The sequence below is a fragment of the Chiloscyllium plagiosum genome, unplaced genomic scaffold, assembly GCF_037043375.1.
Source record: "Chiloscyllium plagiosum isolate Xiang-an unplaced genomic scaffold, Cpla_swu_hap1 HiC_scaffold_17, whole genome shotgun sequence".
Lineage (NCBI taxonomy): Eukaryota > Metazoa > Chordata > Chondrichthyes > Orectolobiformes > Hemiscylliidae > Chiloscyllium > Chiloscyllium plagiosum.
In genome coordinates, this window is record NW_028270155.1 from 42,811,088 (window position 1) to 42,831,001 (window position 19,914).

At 39.3% G+C, this 19,914-nt stretch overlaps 2 protein-coding genes across 7 annotated transcripts in view; both read right to left on the reverse strand.

Annotated features, from left to right (window-relative positions):
• The window catches only part of neto2a (neuropilin (NRP) and tolloid (TLL)-like 2a), a 46,655-nt gene extending 43,970 nt beyond the window's left edge, over positions 1–2,685 (reverse strand). For 2 of the 6 annotated variants that reach the window (XM_043706915.2, XM_043706913.2), the window contains exon 1: positions 1,620–2,685. In XM_043706915.2, the coding sequence (XP_043562850.1) occupies positions 1,620–1,656 (37 nt within the window). In that variant the 5' untranslated portion in view covers positions 1,657–2,685. Of the gene's footprint in view, positions 1–363; positions 386–1,200; positions 1,406–1,619 lie in introns of those variants that run through there. The other 4 variants (XM_087995878.1, XM_087995876.1, XM_087995877.1 and 1 more) reach the window with 3 other exon arrangements.
• Positions 2,686–6,955: 4,270 nt separating this feature from the next.
• itfg1 (integrin alpha FG-GAP repeat containing 1) overlaps positions 6,956–19,914 on the reverse strand; it is a 237,556-nt gene continuing 224,597 nt past the window's right edge. The window contains exon 18 of the mRNA XM_043706920.2: positions 6,956–7,351. Within this exon, the coding sequence (XP_043562855.2) occupies positions 7,292–7,351 (60 nt within the window). The 3' untranslated portion in view covers positions 6,956–7,291. The remainder of the gene's footprint in view (positions 7,352–19,914) is intronic.

Here is a 19,914-nt window from a genome sequence, read left to right on the forward strand (position 1 = left end):
AAATGCTCGTTGCATTGTTTTTGGCACAGGATTTGAGGAAATATTTGGAAGGACAATTGACAATCCTTTTCTCAGATCAGTTTCATGTTTCACGTTTTACAATAATACTTTTCATTATTTCTGATGAATCGAATTCGGAGCAAGTATACGAGGTAATCCAATCAAATCCATTAGAAGCTTTCTATCAATTATTTGTACCGTGAAATCTTGAAGTACATGAACTGGCTTGTCATACAACGTTGAGGCGGCAAATTGAATCTGAATGAAAAAAAACTAGGCTTTGCACAATTTTCATCCAAGTGGACGAGAAATATCACCATATTTGCTGTTTCGTATTCAACATCATTCAACAATAAACTTAACTCAACATCGTCTGGCAACTGGGACATGGTGGTCCCATGCACGGGTCACGGTCAATGACCCTTCAGCGTCTCCGCCACTCATTAAAATCTGTCAGTTCAGAGCAAAATAAAACAACTTTCAGTAATGCGGTGACAAAAACATCAGGAGGTGAATTCAGCTCCTCGACATCGCATTTGCTTTCACTGGTGCATTTCAAAAACAGATCTGGTGAAATTCTAACCACACTGACAGGAATTTGGTGCCGTTAAGTGCTTGAATTGCGCTCGATGTCTGGACAATAAGTATTTGACGAGGAAACCCTGAAGCTGGGTAAAAACTCAGAGGGAGCTGCAGGAGGGAGCGGGTACGGGGTGGGGAAGAATGTGGTGGTTCAAGGTGCTCGGACAGAAGGAACTCACGGCACCACGTGGAGCTGGCACTTCAACACTCTCCCGTTAAACTACAACAATCTGGGCAGGATCACACCCTGACACCCACTACATCGAATCCATGGGCGGCGCGGTGGCACAGTGGTCAGCACTACTGCCTCACAGCGCCAGAGACCCCGGTTCAATTCCCGCCTCAGTCGACTGTGTGGAGTTTGCATGTTCTCCCCGTGAATTGGCCATGCTAAATTGCCCGCAGTGTTAGGTAAGGGGTAAATGTAGGGGAATGGGCGGGTCGGTGTGGACTTGTTGGGCCGAAGGGCCTGTTTCCACACTGTAATATAATCTAATCTAATCTAATCTCCGCGCTATCCGGGGGCGAGGGAACCAATTGGTTTCCATCTCTCCTGGCGAGCAGATGCAAGAAGCCGCGGTTCAATTCTGTTTTCCTTTCGCACGGTTCCACACTGACCGTCCATTTAGACTCGATGGGAGCGAGACTTCTGCTCAGAATAAATGAGCAGCCCTTGCTCTAAACCCTTGCGCTCGATGTGTTCACGACGTTATTCTTGGCTGCATTAGCGGGGCTGTCTCCTTCCTGCAAACTTTTTGATGGCTTGACATGGATTCGAAGTGACTGGTCATTTAAAAACATTAGGTTACGAACACGACGGAACAGAAATACTCCAGTCCGTGTTACGACGTTATTTTAGCCTGTTGGAGAAGCCCTGGCAGACCGCCATTCCGCGAAGCCCCAAACCTCGAAAATATAAAAATAAAACTGGCATATTTTGAAGAACAATTCTTTTGGACAATAGGATTGGATGATTTACAAAGCAGAGATGCTTCCTCTAGATGGCGACGTTATTTTATATTTTTACTACAACTCACCTTTGAACATGAAGAAAAACTGTCTTTCCAGCACCATTCTCTCGGTGTCGATTTATCCGGAGTACCTCTTCTTGTATTGAGAGCAGTTAACAAAGCTGACCGTATCCAGACCAGCACAGATCACTCCAGAGCGGTTGTCAAGTAAATCAAGGAAACCACGCTTTTGGAATCAAGCGAACTGAGCCTGTATCCAGTAGCTTAATGCTCGATACCTATTTAGATTCATACATCAGGTCCATAATCCAATTTCCTGATATTCTAATTCTATTCAGAAAGCAAATTATGCCTTTCCCCTACACCACAGACCCGTTTCTTCGGAGGCAAACTTTTCACACGAGGTTAATTCCATCCCTTTACTGGGTCTATCCCTTGGGCATTTCCTCCACAAATACCCTCAGTCCTCGAAGAATGTTCTGTGGCCGTAGGTCTTGGTTTAAATGACTTATCGATTGACAAACACTGAAGGAGGAATGCAGGAGTATCGCAGTAGTTTCAAAGCTGCCGAAATCCGTCAAAGGGTGCACAGCAGACAGGAAGGGACTGTCGTTGTTCCGAGGAGCAGAAAGAGCTACTCCAGCTCCCAGCTGGATTGAAGTACTGGGTAGCGAGTGAATGAAGCTCATGTTCCGATCTACGTGCGGCGCTTCAGTGAGCAGCTTGTACGCATGCACCCATTTCACAGAACCCACTAAGCTGCAGCCTGCTGTTTCCAATTCCACACACACACCTTCAGACACAACGGCAGTGTCCAAAGGCTAACCGTTAATGAAGCTTCTCTTTTAAAAAAATAAGTTCACCATCACTTGACGGAGTTAGTATGCACAACACTATTTTAAATAGCCAGAAGATTTCGAACTCTTATCATTGGATAGTTATGGTAAAACAGATGAAAAGAGAAATTTAAATACACTTCAGATTTTTTTTGACAGGGTGGGTTTATACCATTTTGATCGTTTCAAGTAACTGCTCCCAGAACACACTTCAGGCAAAATATTCCTGCACGGAAAGATAGATTCCTGAAAAATGCAAGCTACTAGCTTTCATTTAGCGTCAAACGTTTACATCATTGGAATTTCGAAAATTTTCAAAATATTAACTAGGACAATGCAATGCAACTGACAGCAATGTCTTCCGATCTGAAATGATCAGTTAACGTGAAAATACAGTAAAGGAAACGAGTTTCCAATCACATGGGCTGCTCTGTTTGTTGTTTTGCCTGAAATTCTATATTCAGTCTGAGAAAAATGCTCCCTCAACACGGATGCACAAAATTACTAGAGATCCATAGATGAGAAACATTGCGGGAAAAGGATGAGTGGACAAATCTATGTCGAATGGGTTTATCTCCAAACAGCACAAACCAGGGAAAGTATTATATCCAAGGGTAATAATTATATACAACGGTAATAATAATAGAATCTCTGCTTCCGAAAGAACAGTTTCCGAGTTTTACTCTGCCATAAGTTTAATGCATGGTGACATGACCAACAAAAATAGCCAATTATGATTTTCTATATAGCGTTTTCACGTAGGAAAAAACTGTTTTGTAGAACGTTAAACTGGATATATTGCGTTAAGTAACTCACCTCTTGACCCAACCCTCCCAAAAACGTTTTGCACCAACTACAAGGAAGAAGTCATGGGTGTGGTCCATTACTGAAAACAATACCCGAGATTCGAAAAGTCAGCTTGCTCTCTCTCCACCGATGCTGTCTGACCCTCTGTGATTTCCAACATTTTATTTTGTTTTCAGTGTGGTGGAGTGCTCTCCACTTGGTCGAGTACAGCTCCAACACTGAATAAGTGGCACAAAACATCTTGTTTGATTTGCACCTCATCCAGCACTCTTTAATGCAGGGTACACCAGCTAACAGCAGCACTGCAACAGCAGGCTAGCATTCTATTTACAGGACTACCACTCAGGACAAAGGGAGAAGTGGGAACATTGCCAGCACCAAGTTCCCCTCATGTGACTCCAGATCCAGGCAAAGCGGCTGACACTAAAATAGCCGAGCAAGCCAGCAGCTATAATTAATTGCGACAAAGTTTGATTGAAGGCATTAAATCAAGCAGAATCCAACAAGACACCTGAAATTAACATGGCACACACTGAGCCCTGTAACACTCTGAATAGTCCTTCTTAGTCTGGGGACTTGTGCCAAAATCTAAGCTATAATTTTATTTAAGACAACTCCACGAGTGTGACTGTGTCCCAGATACCGACATCACAGTTCCTAAATATGTGTTGACCCATTAGCAGGACAGAGCTAGCAGAGAGGCACAGCATACACAGTCAGGAGGATGTTACTTTGGGAATCTTCAGCATTACCTCTGAACCTCATGAAGTCTCATGGCAGGAAGCAAAATAAAATGGACATGGGAATCTTTGGCTGATTATTTACTACCATGCCTCCCCCCACCCCCGTAATGAATCAGTTCACCTCCATGTTTAACAACACTTGGAGGATGCATCAAGGCTGGCCAGGGCACAGAACATAATCTGGATAGGGATTTCAGTGTCTAGTGTCAAGAGTGGCTTGGTGGCACCACTGCTGATCGAGCTGGCTTAGTCCTAAAAGGACGTAGCTCCTAGACTAGTGTGGACGATGGCAAGGGAACCAATAAATTGGAAAAAAAACTTTACCTCAAACATCAATATTCCTACAGCAGATACATCACAAAAAGCTGGACAAATATAATCTGTCCATTTAGCACTCTATCAATGCGCTTTCATATAATTCACAAAATGACAGGTGTTACTGACTGTGCTGCACAGTCAACAATAATACATTTATTTGTGGTTAGTTTGGGTTCCGCCAGGTACACTCAGCTCCTGGCCTTATTACAGTTTGGGTTGACGTACAGACAAAAGAGTTAAACTCAAGAGGATACGTGAAGGTGATAGCTCTTGAAATTGAAGCAGCATGTGACTGGGGAGCTCCATGAACTGGAGTTAACAGGAATTGGATAAAACCCTCCACTGGTTGGCGTCATACCCAGCACAAAGTAGGATGGCTGTAGTTCCTGAAGGTCAATTATCTCAGCCACAGGAGAATACAGCAAATGGTCCTCAGGGTAGATATACTCTAATCAAACTGTCCAGATATTTTGTTACACTCTCCTGGAGTTGGTGGGACTTGAACCTAGACCCCTACTTCCAAGGTAGGGTCATTACCACTCAGCGAAAAGAGCTCTGCTGTAGATATTTCTAACTAATCTGTTCAGTGATGCTATTACACACCTGCGGAGCAGACAGATGTTGAATCCGGGCCTCCTAGCTCAGAGATAGGGACACTACCACTGGGCCAGAAGAGAGATGTTCCCCAGGGTAGTGTCACAGGCATAACCATCGTCAGCTGCCTCATCAACAACCTTACATCGATGACAAAGTCAGTGGTGGGGATTTTTGTTAATGATTTCAAAATGTTCAACACTACTTGCAATTCCTCAAATAGTCTGTGTTTAAGCATAGCAATATTCTAGCTTTGGCTGATAAGTGACATTCATTGCATGCAAGGTCTGACCTACATGTGGCTCTAGACCCACAACAGTGTAGTTGATTCTCAACAAGGCAATTAAAGATGGGCAATAAATGCTGGCTTGGCTACAGATGTTCCATGCCCCATGAATGAATAAATGAATGAAAAAAAAAACCCACAAATGCCAGGCAATGATCATCAACTAGAACCAATCATTACCCTGACATTCAATGGCACTACCACCACTGGATCTCCACTATCAACATCCTGGAGGTTACTGTTGACTTGGGAATGAACTGGATGTGGCACATAAATACTGTCCTAAAGTTCAGGTCAGAGGTTGGGAATTCTGTAGCAATTAATTCACCTGCATCCTCAAAACATGTCCATCATTTACAAATCAGAGTGTCTGGAATACTCTGCACTTGCCTGAATGGATGCAGCTCCAAAAACACTTAAACCTGACACCATCCAGAAGAAAGCAACTCGCTTGATTTGTACCCGATCTAACATCTTCAATATTCACTCATTCCAACACCATTGCACAGTGATAGCAGCGTGAACAATATAAAAAATGCATTGCAATAACTCACCAAGGCTCGTTAGGCAGCACCTTCCAAACCAGTGAACCTGGAAGGACAAGAGCAGCAGATACATGGGAGAACCAGCACTATTAAGTTCCTCTCCAAGTTACATAATATTCTAGTGTGGAACTATATTGCCATACCTTCCCTGTTGCTGGGTTAAAATCTGTGAATTTACTTACCAGCAGCACCCATTTCCCATGGACTGCAATGGTTCAAGAACACACCTCATCACCACCTTTAGTTGGATAATTGAGTATGGGCAATAAATACTGGTCCAGCCAGCATCACTCACATGCCTTGACGACATTTTAAACAAATCCTGAACTTCCTAAGAAAACTCTGGGAGCATATTTATGAGTAGTTGCAGATATCACAGGACGAGCTTCTCAAGGGTGGTTAGACTTAGGCAATAAATACTGGCCTTGTCAGTGACACTCATGTTCTATGAACGAATAAACAGAAATTGATACTGTCATGCAGGAGACAGAAGAACAAGTGACCAAAGTTAGGTGAATGAGATAGGTCATAAGTAGTATGTCGAAGGAGAATAATGTTTTAAGCAGAAAATTGCACTTCTTTTGGCTTAGGCATGATGTCCAATGATGGGACAAAAAGAAATCAGGGATGCACAAGAGGTCTGAATGAAGAAACACAGTTTTCTGGCAAGGTTGTAGGCTAGAAAGGAAAAAAAAGGGATTGGGAGGGGAGAGTCAATGGAAGGATTCCAACATATGGATGAGAATTTTATATTTAGATGGGAAGCACAGCTATAATTGAGTAAGCATGAATAAATGTTTCAGTAGAAAATGTACTGAGTTCAACATTGAGCTAAGTAACTTTGTTGGTCAAACTGAACATCAAAGTTGTGAACAGTCCGTTTCCAACTTGCAAGTAGCCAGAGCACAAAACAATGGCTTCAGTCTTCCCAATGTGTGTCAACAAAATATCATTCTCATTGCCTACTTTATTTAAGCAAATCAACACCCTGAAGTTTTTAGAATATTTTTTTGAAGAACATACAAACACATCCTAAATTCATACTGCTGTGCACCTCGGTCTTGTCACAAACTAGGTTGCACTCTAGGAATTTAAATAGCAGAATTCCACAAACATTTGGTCTCATAACTGTGCTATCTCGCATCTAAAACAATACACCTAAAACAATGGTAGGTTAAAGCACAATTTGAAATGGAATATTTGTTTTAAATTAATAGAAACTCGAGACACCATAGTATGGTTCATTTTTACAAAATCAGAAATACTAAGCATATTTTCCCACAGAGACCATTTATTTTAGACATTTCACAGCTGATGAGCCACATTAATAACATCAGAAAGATTCACCATGTTTAGAAAACAAACTTTTGAAAACGCATGCAGTGACACAATGAAATACATAATTTATTTTTCAGTGTTTCTTAACTCCCCAAAATATACAGCTCAAGTTATTTTGCAATCACTACCCAAAAACCATAAATTGGACCTCTAAAGAAATCCAGGAAGCAGTTAGTCTATGTACAATTCAACATTAAACAGTCATCTTTTTTGCTAGGAGTTATATTTCAGATCTAACACTTGGCATTTGTCTCTTAGAAACCACAGCATTTCACATGGCATCAAAATGAAATCTGTGTGCTTCTTGGCGTTTCTCTCGGTCATCTGCCTTCTGAAATAAAGAGTAAAAGAAACATTATTAGGAAAAAGTATGTTTATATTTGCAAGTGGGCAGCATGATATTGGCAGATCATTTTAGCCCAAATTATTCATTAATTTTAAATCTTTGAACTTCCTCTGTAAACATTTTACTTTTGTTGCTTTTGATCAAAAACATTTAGTCAGTCAAGTATAACAATAATTGTAAAATTATATGAACGAAAGATGACTTGCTGGCTTTGTTTTTCTAAGTCTGTATCATCCATATTAAGTTAAATAAAAACCTACATTTGCATCATCTCCTTTACACAGAATTTTCATTTAAAAAATGTCCCAAGATAATTCAATCATTACATTTACTTATCTACATTTGGAACGTTGATATAATGCACCCCAAGTCAGACAGAGTTGCACAGTAAGATATCCTCACCACCACAATACATTCACTCTAACATAATAATGGATTAGTAAGGGTCTTTTCACTTCCCTTCATTTTGAGATTGCAAAATAAAATTGCCATCTTAATGCCACTCAACTGAAAAATAGATTTGCTCTGAGCCTTCATGCCTACTGGAAACTGTATATTCAATCCGTATTATATAGGACCATTAAAGTTGACTTTAATAGTAGTCTATTATTACACTGTGCTAGGTGTGGAAGAAAAATGCTTTGCATATTTTACATCCTGATACTGAAGCTATAAGTCTGTTGAAAGCTTTGTGCTCAAAATAAGTATGGACTGTTTATAAAAATATGGTGTACTGCTGACAAAGAACCACAGTATTCAATAACACAGCTCTGGAACTGCTCCTTCAAAGAATGAACTAAAGGAATGATGCCTGGTTTGACATGGATATGCACACCTTCCAGAAGAGATCCATCCAAACTGGGCACAATAAGCTGGATCAGGAGGAAGTTGATTAAGCAGATAAAACAGATGCAGGAGTAGGTCAATTGGTCCTTTGAGCCTGCTCCGTCATTCAATATGATTATGGTTGATCACCCAAATAAGAACTCCTGTTTGCACTATTTCTGCATACTCTTTGATCCCATTAGCCACAAGAATGACAGCAAATTCCTTCTTAAAAATATTCAATGATTTGGCCTGAACTGTTTTCCATGGAAGAGAATTCCACAGGGTCACCAGTCTGGTGAAGAAATTTCACCTTATCTCATTCTTAAATTGCCTACCTTGTATCCTTGGGTTGTGACGCTGGACTCTTCAGAACTCAGGAGCATCTATTTTGTGTCTATCCTGATTGTCCTGTTAGAATTTCATAGTTTTCTACGAGATCCCTCCTAATTTTCCAAACTCCAATGAATTTAGTGTCAACTGATCCAGTCTCTCATCAAATGCCAGTCCTACCATCCCAGAAATCTGTCTGGTAAACCCTTACTGCATAGTCAGAACATTCTTCCTCAGATACAAAGCAAACCTGCACACAATACTCCAGGTGTGCTCTCATTAAGGCCCTTTACAATTGCAGCAAGACATCCCTTGCTCCTGTACTTAAATCCTCTTACTATGAAGGCCACATAATATTTACCTTCTTCATTGCCTGCTGCACTTGCATGCCTACTTTCAGAGACTGGATAACAATCACACTCAAGTCTTGTTGTACCTCCCCCTTTCTCAAACTATCACAATTCAGATAATAAACTGTCTTCTTGTTTTTGCTACCAAAGTGGATAACCTCATATTTATCAACATTCTATTTCATCTGCCATGCATTTGCCTACTTATTCAGCTTGTTCAAATCACATTGCAGAAGGCAGAAGGCACAGGTTGTATGGGAGGTTGTACTGTGAGGAGAATGCAGAAATACTTCAAACTTGGAGATATTACACTTAGCTTCCTTATTTAAATCATTGATATATTAAGATGACGTTTGCAAGCCATCCAAATTACCCCAAGTAATATTAGCCAACACGTTTGTTTACTAAGTACAGGGCCAAAGTACGTAAATGAGGAAATGTTTTCTATGAACCTGTCCCGTTTTGAATGAGAGCTCTTGCAAAGTCCTCAGACAACCCAACACCACTTTCTAACTTCACATCAAACCCATACTGTTATAGCTTCAGCTTCAAACTAGAACTTTTGCTGCATTTACATTTGTAAAGGTAAGTCAACAAAACAAACCTCCAATAAAGGTCACTGTTCAAAAATAGGAGGACTCTCAGATGAGACAGGTATGAAGAGATTTTCTTCTGACAGTGGCTGTGTCTTTGGAACTTGCTGCTTCCTCAAAAGGCAATGGAAGCAGATACTTGGAATATTTTTAAGGCAAAGGTAGATAGATTCTTGATAGAAATATGGTGACAGATTATTGGAAGTAGGTGAGAATATGGAATAATCAAATGAGCTACAATCTTATTAAATGGTGGCGGTAACTTGAGGGGACAAGTGGCCTATTTCTCTCCTGATTCTTATAAAATCTGACTGCATGAGCACTTGGTGTCACTGGAGCTATTCGTCAAATTTCAAATATCTTAAAAATATTGGCAACACAAACTAGTAGACAAATTGTAATAGAAAATTCAGGAAGATCTTAGAGCTAATCTTCCCTTGAAGTACGTTTGAAGAAATCATGGACCATGAGAAAATGCAATGAGTGAGTAAGATTTAAACAAAAGCTCTCACTCATGTTCAACATTTGTACTGTCCTTTTCTGATATTTCCTCTTTCTGTTTATTCATTCTCATAGGCATATAGTCAATCAGAAAACATGAAGTATATCACGTAGGTTTGAGTTACTTTTCAGTCAGCACCTGAACATATATTACCTCTTCAAACATGATAGAGGTTTCTCAAGTACCGTTAAGACTTATTGGGACTAAAATAAGCATTGCTTAACTTGACTAACGTAGCAGCAGAAATATGTCCACCAAATAGAATCGATTGACAGTTTCAGGAAGGGACTGAAGTTTGTATTGGTAGTCATGAAGGAATAAAACTCACTTGGTGGAGGTTTGGAACTCGGTGGCATGTTAACATTGCTAGCTGAATACAAACAGTTAGAAGGTTAGTGTGATGGTTATAGTTAATTTATAGCGGCCATAATCGAGCAGCATTCCTGGGAGTATTCATGTCTGTGCACTTCTGCATAGTTTATCAGGAATTTGTATGCCAGGCAGCAAATAAAAATGATCTTGGAGATTCTGTAGCTATACTATACTCTTGGATCTTTCAAAGTATTAGAGGTGTTGCTTAATTACATACTTCATGCTCATTAATGACTTTTAAAAATTCATTCAGACATGTGATTTATAGATAATATTTTTAGTGTTTGGATTTCAAGATAGTGGCATATGGGTGTTGATTACATTTGTGAGTGTTCTTTTTTTTTAAAAAAAAGGTCAGAGTTCTACTTGAACAGTGACCTTATCCATTCGGTGTCAAACAGCAGGGTGAACACAAACTCCTGGAGTGTTAATGGAATAAAATGTTTTTATGGTTAACTTTTCATGACAGCTAGACTAAACATTGAAGGTTATTAACTTGCTTTCAATTCAAAATAATCAATGATTGATTTTAGTTTAGAAACCAAAGATTGAAAGGTTTTGGGGTAGTTTGGAGGAAACCTGACTGGGCTCAGAAATAAGTTCAGTTTTCTCTCCTTACAGAAGTAGAGGTCAGCTCAGGAAAACAGTCACCTCAGAAGAAAAGTTTAGTTGTGAAATTTCCAATTCAAGAGAATTTGGTTAGAAACATGCAGGTTATTATAATTAGGAAAGCTTCAGAGTTCTCAGAGTTGTGGAAGAGATCATACAGATGTGCAGCACAGAAACACACCCTTCGGTCCAACTTGTCCACGCTGACATAGATATACTAAATAAATCTAGTTCCATTTGCCAGTATTTGGTCCATATCCCTCTAAAGGATTACTATTCATATACCTGTCCAGATACCTTTTAAATGTTGTAATTGTAGCCTCCTCCACCACTTCCTTTGGAAGCTTATTCCATACATGCTCCACCATGAAAATGTTGCCCCTCAGGTCTCTTTTAAATGTTTCCCCTCTCACCGTAAACTTATGCCCTCTAGTTTTGGCCTCCCTCACCATGGGGAATAAACCTTATCGAGATACCCTATCCATGCCCCTCATGATTTTATAAAAGGTCACCCCTCAGCCTCCAATGCTCAAGAGAAAATAGCCCCAGCTTACTTAGCCTTTCCCTATAGCTCAAACCCTCCAACCCTGGCAACTTGCTTTTAATCTTTTCTGAACCCTTTGAATTTTCACATCATTCTTCTAATAGGAGGGAGACCAGAATTGCATGCAGCATTCCAACATTGGCCTAACCAATGTCCTCTATGGCTGAAATATGACCTTCCAACTCCTACACTCAACGCACTGACTTATGGAGGCAAACATACCAAACGCCGCCTTACTATCCTATCTATCTGTGACTCCACTTTCAAGGAACTATGAACCTGCATTCCAAGGTCTCTTTGTTCAGCAACACTCCTCAAGACCTTACCATTAGAAGTCTCACCTCACGTGTGTTCAAATTGTTTTTTTTCCAATGCAACTATCGTAGTCTGTGTTCTGTTCATGATAACATTAAATTACTTTATTTGAACTTTCTGAATTACATAATCTTTTGCTTACTTCTCAATCAAAGAGTTCCTTAAAATAGGTCCTGTGCCTGTAGGAATGTGCTGAATGTATGGAATCATTGTCTATCCCTCAAGAATGCACCATTGGAAAATCATGTACAACATATCCCTTCCTTTCTATCCTTGTGGGAAAGCTCTTTTCAAAGACTTTGTGATTCCCAAAGCAATCTTGTAAAACTTCAAACTACTAATTCCCATTTTTAGGATTCAGCCCTGCTCTCCTCCAAAAGTAGTCTCTTCAGTCTGTTATGGACTATGTCAAAGCCCTTCAAATATATCAAGGAGATAGCCTAGGCATGAACTTTTGTCTTATTTAAAGGCAAGTGTAAGGTGCTGTGTTCCAGATGTAATTTGGTTGGTCAAACAAATCTGCTTTAACCAAAACACACTTTTGCTTGTGTTTTAACTGGGTGTATGAAACAAAGAATTAGTGTAACTAACTCATTTGGAAAATGTATCAGACTAGTAGATTATTTAACTATTAACAGCAACTTATCCCATTAAAACACCTTTGGCATAGGTAAATTCAGTGAACTAGATTGTCGCACATGTGATGCTTCTCAAGTATTGGAGGAAAGAATATTAAGAAAACATTCTGGCAGACAAAGAACTTCAGCTTTTCTGCTATGGCCGAGCGATGTACAACAGCTTTCACAGCCAACTTCCAAACCCCTTCAACTGAAAGCTAAACTAAAACCCTGCATCTGTGGGAGCCTGACTCCACTTATTCATACTGCTTCCATTGTTCTAATTTTTTTTAAACTGAAGGGCTCACAAGCTGTTTACTTTATTGACTTGGAGGAGACAGCTTGGTTCCCCTGGCTCAAAACAAAAACCCAGGACAAAATACACCTCTCAAAGCCACAATATCATCCCAAGTCTGTCTCACCAGGGAGAAAGCATCAGTGACTGTCAAGTGTTTCATCACTGTAGACAATACCTGGTCCTAAAACCTTTAATAATTTCCAATTGGGCATTTCAATAGTCCCTATTTGAGGGCGTCACTTTGTACTAATTTGTGCTTACTTAAGTTGTTATCAGTCACGCATGGGACATGGGTGTTGCTGGCTGTGCCAGTATTTATTCCCCATCTCTAGTTGCCCTGGACAAGGTGGTGGTGAGCTTGCCTTCTTGAACAGCTGAAGTCCACGTGCTGTAAGTTGACCCACAGTGCCCTCAGGAAGGGAATTCCAGAATTTTGACCCAATGATGTTGAAGAAAGAGCAATACATTTCCAAGTCAGGATGGTGAGTAGCTTGGAGGGGAACTTGCAAGTGGAAGTGGCACCAATCAAACAGACTGCTTTTTTTTCCTGGATGGTAGCAAGCTTTTTGAGTGTTGTTAGAGCTGCACCCATCGAGGCAAGTGGGGAGTATTCCATCAAACTCCTGACTTGGGCCTTATAGATGGTGGACAACCTTCAGGCAGATCATGTTGGCAAATTTAGAAAAAAAAACTCAGAATTGTTTCTACAGTCCATAGCAAAGAAACTGTCAGGAGTCAGTTAAGTAAAACTATACGAATTTGACCAGAGGGTGGAGAGTGGTGTACTTTGTTTGGATTTGAATTTCTACAACTGATGTTGGGAAATAATTTGAAAACTTGAATAAATGTAAAATGCTGTGGGTGTTAGGGAGACCGGAAATAAAAACAGAAAGTGCCGGAGAAACTCAGCAAGTCTGGAAGCATTTGTGGAGACAGAAAGAAAGGGTGGAATTTTCTCAGCATCTGAGTTATTAGGGCTATAACAAGTTAGTTGTAAAATACTGCAAGATCAAAAAAATGAGATCCTTGATGTTGAGATAAAAAGTTAAATTCTACATCAAAGGTTTCAACGATAAGAAGAGAATCTCATTAGTGAGTGGGCTATTTGCATGTATTAACATTTCATTATTATATTCTCTTGCCTCATTTTTAGGCAATTTGTTATTCCTCTATATGGCAGAGAGATACTAAATGGTGGTAATTCACAACATGAACATCTGAGTGGATACCAGGCAGCTCCAGCATACTGCTTGCTCCAGTGGGCCTCCAGCTTGGCCATCATTTCCAAGTGCTGTAGGAAACATTCCATGCACTGTGCCTACCCACACCCTTATTTCATGGAGGTTGGTAATGAACATACACCAGCTTCACCACATTATCATGGCATATCTTGGACTCACAGAGTACAGTTCTCCACTTCAGTACTACAACTTGGAGCACACCAACAACTTGCAGTGTAAACTGCCGACAGATTCTTAAGTGTGCAGGAATGAACATGGATTGGAGCAATGTGCATCTCAGGGCTCTCAGCTTGCTCTCTTAGTGCTCGTTCCCTTGGTGCCTAAAGGTCACAGCCTATGCTGAAGAGTTTTTGCACACTGTTGCTTCATTCAGAACTTAGATGTTCACAGTACTTCTGTCACCTTGCCTTTTGATGCAGACACAAAGCACCAACATTCTGAAGATGCTGGTTCAATGTTATTTGTTTGTGCTGCAATTGCTGAGCAAAAGCATTACTGAGGAGCTGCTTTGTTTCTGATATTGACAACACAAGATGCGGACACAGAAGTTGTGGTTGTCTCTGTGGCACCTGCACTAAGATTGCCCACAGGATGAAAAACACATATATGTCTTAAAGCCAGGATCAGTATTAACCTACAGTGGATGTGATCCAGCCTTACAACATTTTTCAGGCATAGTTGTTTACGTGAAGTGAAGGTGCAGGAGAGCCGTGGAATGCAGTGTAGATTACAGAAGGACAATGGTGCTCTACTCTGTTGGTGGTGGTCAGATAGCCACGTCATGATGTCCTGCAAGACGATGCCTTCTTCCACTGGAGCCACTGATGGCCATTAATCAATCCTCCACACTAGGTTTCCATGCAGGTCATGTTTGGGGATTCATTGCATTACACCACAGAGGTATGATGCACAATTGATGAGATTTATGGCAAAGAATTATAAGTGGAAGTTTCTAGAGATCATGGAAAGAAACCCCATAAATGACAATTGCCTAATTTTGGGTAAATTTCAGTCTAGAGCTAGTCTTTGGAAGAAAAATAATATTGGACTCAAAATGTCACTTCTGTTTCTTTCTTCATAGATGCTGCTAGAGCTGCTGAGTTTCTACATGATTTTCTGTTTTTCTATTATATTGAGTTGAAAACACTATTTGCTGTTTTGCTTTTTTTCTAAACTGCATTCTATATTTAGATGGAATAAAATTTAAAAAAACATACAAACACCAAGATTCCATTCTGGGATCTGACTTGTCCAATAGTACCATCAGCTGAGATCATAACATGTGGTTTGTGAGTACTGTTGGCAATCCTAGCATGTTTTTCCATCACTGACAGGCCAAATGGTGAGGCCCCTTGAATCTCTGCAGCTCACGTGGTGCAGGTATTCCCACAGTGCTTTGAGGGATGGGGTTCCAGGATTTTGACCCAGTTTCAGTGCAAGAACTGTGACATATATGGTTTGTGACCTGCAGATGGTGATATTTCCATGTATCTACTGCTCTTCTTCCAGATGTTAAAGGTTGGGTGTTTGGCAGGTGTTGTTGAATCAGCTCTGGCAAATTGCTACAGTACATCTTGCAGAGAAGTTGTTTACAGGATAGATTCTAGGAAATGGCACAACTTTGTTACTGCTTCACTGGACATAAAATTGCCGAAGAATGGATACAGGCAGTTGATGTCTCATTCAGGAAAACATGTATACCATGCCTTTTTTTTCTGCCTTCAAGTAAACACATAGAACAGTACTTAGTGGAACACCTGTTTTAAAAGTCTCATTTGTAGCATTCTAAAAGCCAACAATACAGCTTTAACAACTCACATCCAGAATAGCTCCAAACAATCTTTCCTCATTACCCATATTGTATATGCAAGCCAAACTCAAAATGAGAAAGCCCTTTAGGCTGGCTGGAAGGTTAAGCATTGTCTCATTTAAGTGATAAAGGGAAAATATAGATTATTGACCAACTTGCCAGATCAAACTTTGCTGTTGGGATCAAACATCCCACCAATCAGAAATGTTTTCTGGCAGTTCAAAACCAATGCATCATTATAGTATTGTTTTTAAGTGACTGCACTGAAAAGAAGCAAAACTGAAATAGTCGAAAACATGACGCACATAAACTGATATTTAGTAAGCCAATTAACAGGAGTCATTGAATAAATTTGTTTGCAAATATGGGCTGTTAGTTAAGTGAATAAAGGCCACTGGTTTTAATAATATTCATCTGCCTTATTTGTGAAGAGATGTTCTTTAAATGCTCTGAAGAACTCTGCTTCTACAAGGAATAGGCAGTCTATTATCACTGCATTGTGTGCAAGAGCAGATTACATAATCAGACTAGCAACAAACCATATTCTAGCATTTGGAAAGTAAATTGTTTTTTTTCTCCTAAGATTTGAAATGGGCAGTGATTTTTCAGTACCCAGTTTCAAGTAGTCACTCAAATGTGCCTAAATAGTGATCATCTTCAGTCTTTTTGATCAATTCTGTACTCAGCCAATATGGGATATGAGCCAATATCTCTAGATTGTAATCAGAGCAGAAACTTTGGCTGGATTGAATTTAGGATTTAAAAGAACTGCACAAACAATCAGATATTTAACTGAGCAGGTTTAGCTACTCAATCACGAGTGTATAGCAATCCTGTGTATCTTTGTGATCAAGGTAAGCTTTTAGTTATGTATATGATTATGCACAAATATCAAAGTCATTAAGGGAATAGTAATTTAATTGTTGTGGTATTGGACTATTGAGCAAGAGATCATATAGTCAAGCTTTACTATAGCACATTTATGAAATCTGATTCAATAAATTTGACAATACATTGACCACAATCGTAAAACCTAATGGTTTCTACCCAGTCTGTCCACCCATAACGTGATCAACTCTACTGGCTCTACTATCTACCTTCTCTGGGTAACCATAACTGGGAAATACAGGTGCTGGGGTCCACATATTTGGTACATATTTCCAAAAACTGCATCCTCACTGTAAATGGGTTTCCACTAACTCAAGTGTATGATAAATACAAAGCAATTGAGAATAAAGCAAACTTTACAAAATATATACAAACATATTTTCTTCAGTTAGTTAGAAGCCTAATCACTTGTACAGCTTTCATCTGGTCTTATTCATTTAATGTGGTGCTTGCACAAAATCTGAATGCCTTGGTCACAAAATCTGAATGTCCTGGGCTTTGCTACAGAGTTCCCAGAATCTTTCTTTATGTGGTGGGGTGAAATGTGCTAGTTGGTATAGTGTGCTACTTGCCAACCTGACAGTACAGTCTGTTCTGATATAACAGAGTAGTTCCATTCCTGTGCCATCGCACATTCCAAGAAAAGCGCTTAACAGCAGCACCATTTAAACCAATGGGACAGAAATCATGTTATATCCAATACAAGTAAGGAAAGTTTGCATTCTACAAATAAAGGTCTAAATTCTTTAATCGCGTTATAGCCAATTCACATTGAAGAAATGCACGTTACAGCAGAATGACTGGAATTGATCAGTAACCATTTCAGATGTTTATCATTAACCATATCTGCAGCATTGACAGAGCTAATCTTTATTTTACTATCAGCTCCCCTGTTGCAATTGTCATTTAGGTTTCTGGCTGACTTAAGAGTAGTAGACACTGCCACATGGACTTGTACAAGTAACTAATGCTTTTATTGCCAATCTCAATGTTTTTTTCAGTCGCTACTGGAAGCCCATTTTTCAAACTGGAGTAATTATCCAATATGGACCCTTGCATTTGCAAATGACCAAAATGGCCCTTTCACACTGCTGTGACATCAACAGACTATAAAGGGCTTAAACATGTATATGTGCGAGAATGCCGTACATTTTGTGTGCAGTGACATCAGCCATGATTTTATTGCATGGTGGAGCAGACTTGAGGAGCCAAAAGTCCACTTATTCTTCTATTTCAAATGTTTGTTTGTATACAATTTGCTCTATATTCATTACTTACATGCAGAAAACCTTTAAGTAATATAAAACCCTAGAATGATACAGCAAAGGAGGCAGCTTATATGATAATTCTTTTGACAGAATTGTCTCATTAGTTGCATTATCCTGCTCTTTCTCCTCCATCCTGTTGCTTTATCCCCCTTCAAATATTTATCAAATTTCCTTTTGAAAATTAAAATTTATTCAGTTTATATCATCCTTTCAGACAATGCAGTCCAGATCATAATTCAACATTCAAAGCTATCTCCAGTACTCTCATTATGTTTTTCAATGCTTCTATCAAATTTTGTCTTAAGCTTTTCTGTTCCAAGGAAAACAATCCCAATTTCTCCAGCCTCTCAGTCTTGATACCATTGTAGTAAATGTGTTTATTTAAAGCACAGACATCCTTCAAAAGATTTATGCACATATATCCTAAGGTCCATTTTATTCTGCATGCCCTGTAAAATAGTTTAATTTTGATTCAATTCCCTTTAACAAAATATTAAACATTTATAGACCTATAGTTATGTTTAAACAAACCTTTATAAAGTTACAGCAGAAAGATCTTTGCAAGACTTTAATCAAATGTTGAGCTTGTATCTTAAACATTCAAAGGAATCTCTCTAAATCTGTGGGTGTTCTTAGTGCAGGAGTTTTACCTGACTTCCTCGCATTAAGCACAGCTATTTCATACTGTTGCAGTTTTAAAAGGATGCTTAATCAGTAACAAAAGTAAAATGATTGACCCTGCATGTCACCCTTATTCTTCAAAAGAACTGCTCCACATGATAAGGATCCTTGCTTCCTGCCTGCCTCTAGGAATCTGTTCTAAATGGTGAATCAAATTATTAACGTGTACTATTGCAGTTTCGGTTTCTTCTGTGAAGCCTGAATAGGTCAATTTGGGGATAGCCTTTTACATTTAGCACAAAATCATAGTTCTGTGGATGCCATCCCAATATTGTGATATCAAAAACATTTATAGTTATAGTCTTTACTGGCATTGTGGACTTATACCTATGTTTTACAGCAAATTTTTGGCTTGTGGAATAAAGGAATTCCAACAGACTAAGGTAAATTTACTGTCTTGCACTTAATAACAACCTAAGCTGTGTATTGAATTTAGACAGCCAATTTAGTTCAGAAAAATGACTGAAGAATGTTCACAGAGGGACAATACAAAATGGATGAAATATTAAAAGGGTCACCAAAAGCTTAGTTGAAGAAGTGTGTATTATGGACAGATTAAGAAAGGAGAGATGATAGTATTTAGGGAAGCTTTTCTCGAGTATAGGGCTACCAGCCAAAGCATAACAACCAATAATGTGGTGAAATAAGACTGGGATGCACCGGTAACCAGAGTCGGGGAAAATGATTTTATAGCAGGATAAAAGGCATAAAGGAGTTTTAGTGACAGATAGAGTGCGGTAGGAGAAGAGAAGGGCATTGTTAGAGGTGTCAAGTAGTTAGTATTTATGGCGGGGAGAATAATGGGTCAGAAAATCATTTTAATTGTTGGGTGGTCAATCAGGGTCAGCCTGAGTCAATGCCCAGAAAAAGAAAGCTGGTATATAACCTGAATAATGGCACTTAAAGTAACTATGGGTCACAAGGCTCTAAACCTTACTGTTGGACCATGCTTCCTTTTTATGCAGCTTCAGTAAATTTGCTATAATGGATAATCATACTATTTAACTTACGAATTTTTCTAAGAAATAGTGCTGCACAGCACAACAGAAGTAATCAATTAGTAATCCTGTGCTGTTAAATACTGAAAACATCAACAGAAATTAAGGTAAATGAACATAACAATTGATTTGACCATGACAGAATCTACTGATTAGTCATAAATGTGACAGCTTGCAGACCTCAGAACTAATAACTGATGTATAAAACACCAATCTGTACATTAGATGTAAACATCAACTGAAATTAAGGTAAATGAACATAACAATTGATTTGACCATGACAGAATCTACTGATTAGTCATAA